General features: G+C 39.3%; 1 protein-coding gene across 1 annotated transcript; it reads right to left on the bottom strand.

Moving 5' to 3' along the window:
• Positions 1 to 283: 283 nt before the first annotated feature.
• LOC117493080 (dihydrolipoyllysine-residue succinyltransferase component of 2-oxoglutarate dehydrogenase complex, mitochondrial-like) lies at positions 284 to 7,285 on the bottom strand. The gene is made up of 15 exons (XM_034143477.1): positions 7,117 to 7,285; positions 5,287 to 5,320; positions 4,991 to 5,033; positions 4,670 to 4,734; positions 4,511 to 4,585; positions 4,340 to 4,395; positions 4,131 to 4,239; positions 3,431 to 3,556; positions 3,276 to 3,349; positions 3,091 to 3,188; positions 2,831 to 2,961; positions 2,618 to 2,691; positions 2,445 to 2,528; positions 2,158 to 2,325; positions 284 to 1,453 (listed from the first exon to the last, which is right to left on the bottom strand). The coding sequence occupies exons 1-15, from the start codon at positions 7,177 to 7,179 to the stop codon at positions 1,319 to 1,321; spliced, it is 1,335 nt and encodes a 444-aa protein (XP_033999368.1). The 5' UTR covers positions 7,180 to 7,285; the 3' UTR covers positions 284 to 1,318.
• Between the last annotated feature and the right edge of the window lie 204 nt (positions 7,286 to 7,489).

Raw genomic sequence — 7,489 nt, 5'->3', positions numbered from 1 at the left:
TTCAGAAAAGCCGAACAGAAGTACCCAGAGCTCAATGACATTTCTGTCCATTGTTTTGTGCGAAAAACTATTTTAAAGCCCAAAGACTTGCAATCATATACTGTAGGAAACATTCCGATTCTAGAGCCTGTGACTCTAAAACATTAAACCAATCGTCAAAGTAGTTGTAATCTAATGGATAATTTAGTTAATGGAAAATTGAATGGAGGGATTGTTTAGCGTCTTGAAAATCATTATGTACAATGTTATTAGTGGTAAGTAAATGTAGAAAGACACATTTCAGTACATAAAACTCTTGAGATGTTTAATGTTTAAAACTGTTTCTTTAAATAGATACAAGTATTTTATATATAGGATAGCATAATGAAAATCTCGTCCAACATTGAAGCTCAACATAAAAACCTGCTGCCAAATTGTGCGTTTTGAACATTTCTCCCAACATATTGCCCAAAAAGAAACAATATACTGTAAAAAAACATATAGTGTTTGGTTTTTGTTTGTATGGTTGAACATGTGTGTCTGTTTTACTAAAAGCTTGTAACAGTTTGATCAATATGTTTAGACTTACATGGACAAAGGATCTGCAATGCAGGTGTAAATAAAAAGGATGCAAGACATGGATGAATATGTGAAGCAGGAATATAACAGGAGTCGCCTCCAGACATGGCACGGGTATACACGCCATTTATCCAAAAAACATGGTTTCCTGGTTGCGGATTCGTTAATCAAGGCTGTCGGTAGTTACAGTTACAAGCCGGAAACCAAGGAATTCTCTCAATCCTTTGTTAACATTAAAAGACATCTTGAACTAATTTGAATGAGCTCCGCTTTGCCCGGCTGTGGAAAAAGTGGCTCAGGAGCTCCAACTAACGAGAAGGGGAGAAACTCATGAAGGTTATTGTTGCCAGGAGAAGCCATTTTGTTTCATGATTTCACAAAATGTGTTCATCTACTGCTTCATATGTCCATCTGAAGAGCACATGGGTATCATAACACACCCGTAATGACTTATCTTAAACATCTTAAGCATGCGTTTGCCAATCTTAGTCCTGAGACGTTTAACAGTAGTGTGACATGTCTCTCACATTTAGCAAAACTGTAACCAATTCAAGATGCTCTGTTGATCTAGCCAAAACCCATTTTAAGTGTATTCTCTAAAGATAAAACCATATATCTTAGCTCCATTTGGTGTTTAAACACTACTTTAATATCCTAATAACCAAAGTCGTTTAGGCAATTTTGTACGATTTGTGCGTGTTTTGTGAGGTGGAGTTCATTTTATGCAGCTTTAAATAAGAGTAATGTGGCTGTAGAAACATCACATGTCCAGAAGCAGCACTCGTGGGTCTTCCACCACTGCTTTGATCTTGCGGAGGAAAGTCACCGCTTCTCTGCCGTCGACCAGTCGGTGGTCGTATGTCAGAGCCACGTACATCATGGGGCGGATCTCCACCTGCCAGAGCAGAAAGAGGTTTATTACTTATGGTTGAGTTTACTGTGACAGTGACACTATTGCTAACCAAATAGGTCAACTGAAGTCACTCTTTTTTTTAGTGATACTTTTACATCAAGACGTTACTGTAGGGCTTTGCAGAATGTCATTTTTTTACATTTGAAGCTTCTATTAAGGTTTTCAAACAAAGCTTAAAATGCCGGTCTCCATATTTTATGATGTCATTACCTTAAAACTAATGATTTGTCTTTATTGTGGTTATATTAATAAGATGCATGGTGCTGTTTGATTAGCAAACTGATGTCTCCGAGGCAAAATAACAACATATTGATTGAAGCTTAATAGGTTATCAGATAAAAACACATTGTGAAATGTAGGAATAATTACATATATCTTAATAATTTGCGAATTTTGACGCTCTGGAATTATTGGAAATATTTGAATCACACAAGTCAGAATGAATCCTACTAATCTGGAATCTAATTCTACAAACAGAAAAATACTAGTTATGTTAGTGTAGACTACATTTCCTCTGGAACTCTGCAATAATACAGGGTTTAATCCTAATGATAATAACAAAAAACAGCTCAGAAATAAAATATTGATTCAAAATAAGAATGTTAACATTATGTATGAGAGGCTTTGAACTATTTGGTACTGCTCTACATAATAATAATCTGCGTCTACAGACACACAGCTCCCACCTTGCCATTGATGGCCACAGGGCGGTCGAAGATGCCGTGCATGCCGAGGATGGCAGACTGGGGGGGGTTGATGATGGGCGTGCCAAACATGGAGCCAAACACGCCGCCGTTGCTGATGGTGAAGGTGCCTCCGTCCATATCTTCAACAGCTAGCTGATTGCCACGGGCCTAAAGCACACAACAAATCGATTTCACATTTTTTCTAATACATTTAAAAAGATAGTGGTTTAAATCAAAATAGCATAGCATTTTAAAATGACACATTTCTATTGCATTAAGATTTGTACCTTTTCTCCCAATGCATTAATGGTTTTCTCAATGTCAGCGAAGTTCATGGTCTCAACATTACGGATCACCGGTACAACGAGCCCCTAAACAAACACATGTTAGTCAGGTGTATGAAGCATTAAGAGGCTTTAACAGCTGTAATTTAAAAAGATTATATATATATATAAAGTACCTTTGGAGTTGACACAGCGACACTGATGTCTACGTACTCCCTGTAGACGATCTCTTTGGTTGAATCATCGATAACTGTGGTAAAAGCATATAACGATGCAAGTGAGAAAAAATAAATAGACACATTTAAAGTATTATTCTAGGCTGTGCTAGCAGGGAGTAAACTCCATTGGGGAAAGTAAACATTTAAAGCGAAAGAAGAACATTGTCTCACCGGCATTGACAGCAGGCTGGTCGGTCAGAGCGTAAGCAGCAGCCTTCACAAAGGCCGACATGAAACCCAGCTTGATGTTGTGCTTCTTCAAGAAAGCATCCTTATGGAGTTTCCTCATGTCCTGGATGTTGCTGAAGCAAAATTAAGGAAGTATTAACGAATCTGTTCAGTAGGAAAACCTCCTGAACCATTGGCATTTGTCGATTGAACTGTATATACTATAAAGTCAGATAGAATAAATGTTTCCAGCTGCAGCTCACCTCATGTCCACCTCGTTGAAGGTGGTCAACATGGCGCAGGTTTCCTGGGCCTCCTTTAACCTCTGGGCGATCCTCAACCTCATGCGGTTCATCTTCACCTGTAGAGAAAGAGAAAATACATAATGAATTCCTATCAAAACATCAAAACAAATGAACTAACATCAGGAGAGTTTCATGTGCGTTACCCTGTTTTCTCCTCTGCCCCCTAATGTTGGGAGACGGGGGGCGGGAGCTGCAACTGTGGGCTTGATGGCAGAAACTTGATAAAGAAGGAAAGACAGAATGATATGTTAACAGTTTGCTAGTGGCGTGGATTTAGATGCTACAGAAGGAAACTCACTAGGTTTGGCTTGGGCAGCCTGCAGTGGCACTGGAGGCATGGCAGTGAGGGCTGGAGGTGGTGGGGGGGGAGGGGCTGCAGCTGGGGCCTCTGCAGCCGGGGCGGGGGCAGCTTTGGCAGCAACGACTGGGGAGACAGAAGTAAATAAGGACAAATGTAGTATGGGCCTCATGATGACGTAGTATCATGCTCGTTTTTTCTTTTTAATTCATTTCTTATTTCATAGTTTTTCATCATTTTTATTTTTATCTTTGATTTTATTAATCTGTGAGAATCTGTGCTGTCGTGTTTTTCATCCTTACCCTGTTGCTGTTTGAACTACTGAATCCCTCACGGGGATTAATAAAGGTCCATCTTATCTTATCTTAGTACACACTTTGGCTCAATATGCGTCATAATTCAATACATTCAGCAGATTCACAGCAACACCTGTAATGTAATGTACAGCACAGTGGGAAATATAGAGGTCTGCTCAGCTGGAAGTAATACATAGTACCAAGAATAGAAAAATGGCTAGATGTTTCAAAACGTTAACTGATTGCGATAATTGTAAACTGTGTATTATTAAGGGAGAATAAAGCATTAGTGTGAAGTTTAAATTGCACAGTAAAGTATCAAAAACGTAGTGTTTCATTACTGAAACTCGAGCATATTAAAAGTGTGTTTTACAGGTTTGTTTAGTGATGATAACTACGCGTACCTCCTTTCCGGAGTTTGAAGAGCGGCATCCCTGCTTCTACTTTCTCTCCATCAGGCACCAGCAGCTCCTCGATGACACCAGATGCTGGAGCGGGGACTTGTACTGAGGTCTGGAAGTGTGAAAGACATTTTTTGTAAATATTTGTCATACTCTGAAGGAAACATTCATTAAGGTCATAGCAAGGAATTAACAGTCTTTCTTGTTCATACCTTGTCTGTCTCAATTTCGCACACCACTTCATCTTCTGACACCGAGTCGCCCACAGCTAAAACACAAACAATAAAAGATTATGTATTTCATGTTCAAATATATGGCTACTTGGGACACTTAGACCTGTGAAATTCTGACACTTTATCAAAGATATGTTGACGAATACTAACCTTTCTCCCACCTCACGTCCCCCTCTGTAACAGATTCTGCAAATGCAGGAGTGTTGACTGTGACCACCTCATCCCCTGTACAGAAACAAAACAGCAGTTGCTATAAATGAAACACCGAGCATGGTTGTCTTCATTACATGATGTTGTTGCAACACGTACTGTGGACAGCAGATGTCCTGAAGTATCTGATGTGGAAGACATTCCCTGATGATGGAAATGCACATCTAAATGTTGAGAAAATAACGGTTACTTTTTAATTCTGGACAAACTAAATGATTGTGTTAAAACAGACACACACAGAATACTGATCAACACACAGCCTTCCTAATTAATCTACATTTAAAATCCCTTTTAATATACTGTTATGCATTACTAAATAGACAGATCTAACACTGACAATGCTGAAGAGTTTTGAAACATGCAGTAGTGGTTACGGAGAGGCATTCAAAGACAGACAACAGAATGGGAGAGCGCACTTACGGCTGCGAATTCCTGTAAGCTACCTGGCTGCAGACAGGTAGGCCTTCAGAGGGAAAAAGAAAAGAGAAAGTAAATCAACCAGTGCTTCTCCTGAGGCTCCAACACAGATGTGAGTTCTCTGAGCGCTCTAATGAACCACTTGTGGGTTTCTAAGGCATCTTACTCACTCAACAAGCATCACTTACTCTGCTTTGGGTAATCCACTCAGAGTTTGTTTATTCATGAGCAATACAATTTGGAGTGTGGTTACTGATAAGGTTCTTAAAGGTCTAGTATACTCTCAGAGGCACACTTACCTGATACACTTTGTCGGAGCAGCACATTATTGGCCTAAAAAAGAAAGAAAAGGAAAACAGTAAAAATCTGTTTCATATGCATTATATTATACCTGCAGCTTTTAAATCCCATTAGTGTGATTATGATTAGTGGCCCTCCCCATTCTGAACCTGTATTTAGCTTAAAGTAAGCTTTAAAAACAATAGATGACTTTCCCCATAAATCTTGCACAGAGGTTAAAGAGTTATTGAGCCTACTTAAACTGCTGCAGCAACGAGCTTATGTAAACTGTACGTTTACATAATACATTTGCTGGTAAACTCCAAAGAGCTTGATCTTTGAGTTAAACATCTGGACTTTTCAATGGTGGCTGAGATGTTGACTGCGCCACATTGCTTACTGTATGATTCATGTTTGTGGGTTTTTTGAGGGCAGAGCCTCTCGTGAAGAAGCCTGCCTAGTTCTGGCTTCTTCACTGATGTCTATCCTGATGTCTATCCTGATGTCTATCCTGATGTCTATCCGGCATCCTACATTAGTAGGATGCCGGAGCTGGGTGGAGTTGTCAGAAATGTCATATTTACACTAGGTCAAAGCTTGTGCCGGCATGCAGATAGTTTTTAGAGTTTTCCCTTCTCTGACTCACTAGAACAACTGGCGCTGAAAATGTAACCATCAAAACGCCTAGTGTACAACATTACACTGGCCGATACACAACAAACATATAGGTTAAATCATTCATATTGTCAATCTCTTCTACTTGAGTTTTTCTCCTCCAAAACTTTAGGATTATTTAAAAAAATGATAGATTTAAAACAAAACAATGTGCGTTATTACAGACGCACATTTGCAAAGTTAATTAAGGCAGTATAACAGAACCACCCTGCAATAAATAGAACTTTAAATAAATATTTCCCAGTATATCAAGAGCAAAAACTATTTTCGATTCAAGATCTGATCTATCAATTGAAAGACAAGGTCCTGAGGTCCTGCAGGACATTCATTGATGTAATATTCTAAACCAAAACTGAACGATAATGAAAAAATAATTAGTTGCAACCTTAACCTTGACTTTTTTTATTTGGTACACCTCATTAAATGAATACCCTGCAATAAATCCTGCCTCCATGAAGGTTATTATGTTCATATTCTTTACTGTAAGTGTGTGTGAAAGTTAGCTGATATAAATTGGGTGGACAAATGTATAGCAACACCTCAGTATGAGACAATAAAACTCACAAACACCTCTATCTTGTCATTTTAAAACAAACACTCGGCCTTAGTCCACTGTAAACACTAGCACAAGTCTCCTTGAAATATTGAGAACTACACTTCTTAACCCCGACAAGACACACAAGCTGTTCTCCTAGTGATCATGTTTCAGTTCAATACCTGCTCAAAGCAATGAAAAGACAGCTGTAGCTTGTGAGGGCAGAGCCAAGCAGCACATATATGTCTAACTTGACATGGGCTATTTCTGTCAGGTCAGCTGAGACACACACCTCAGTCTTACAAACACAGGACACCACAACATGCTAACATTAGCCTGTCAAGAGGGCTAAGAGTAGTAAACCAGGTATTGAAACAAAAATAATATAGTTGACAGCGACATGAAATACATATATTGTTTTAATAGTCAGATATAGATACTGTTCTCTTCAAACGTAACTTCCCTAGCCTCCTCTAAAGCTGTCAGTGTGTGTCTGCCCTTGGTAGGTGAGGCCTCTTCATAAGCTAACGTCTGTTGAATGCTAACGGTAGCTAACAGCTAGGTGTGTCTTGTTTTATTCAAGTTTTTATCGTTCCAGAGTTATTCCACAGAATCCGTTCAGTGTTTCTTTCCAACATACCTGGCTGACCGCTGACAGGGAGCGACCAAGCGTCCTGTAAGCACATCTGGATCGTGATAACATAGCGCTAGCTTGCAGCTGTGTTCCTTGTTATCTGACAGCAGTTGAAGAAGCGGTGCGGAAGCTCCGAGTGGGATGAACCATTGCGGTTAGAAGGGGAGGGGTGTGTTAAACCCATAGGTTAAATCCTTTATATGTACAGCCTATGGTTAAACCAAAGCCTGTGGCCCGTCAGATTCCGCGACTCAAATAGCAATTACAGTTGTTTTATGTTTTATCCGTTTTTATCATGCATTGTTACATACCTTAATATGATTGCTATTACCAAAGCTGGTGCTCTGTAGAATTTAGACAGTCCAAAATATTGATAGCT

The sequence above is a fragment of the Trematomus bernacchii genome, unplaced genomic scaffold (genome assembly GCF_902827165.1).
Source record: "Trematomus bernacchii unplaced genomic scaffold, fTreBer1.1, whole genome shotgun sequence".
Lineage (NCBI taxonomy): Eukaryota > Metazoa > Chordata > Actinopteri > Perciformes > Nototheniidae > Trematomus > Trematomus bernacchii.
The sequence above is the reverse complement of the archived record's forward strand: the minus strand, read 5'-3'. Positions and strand labels throughout refer to the sequence as shown.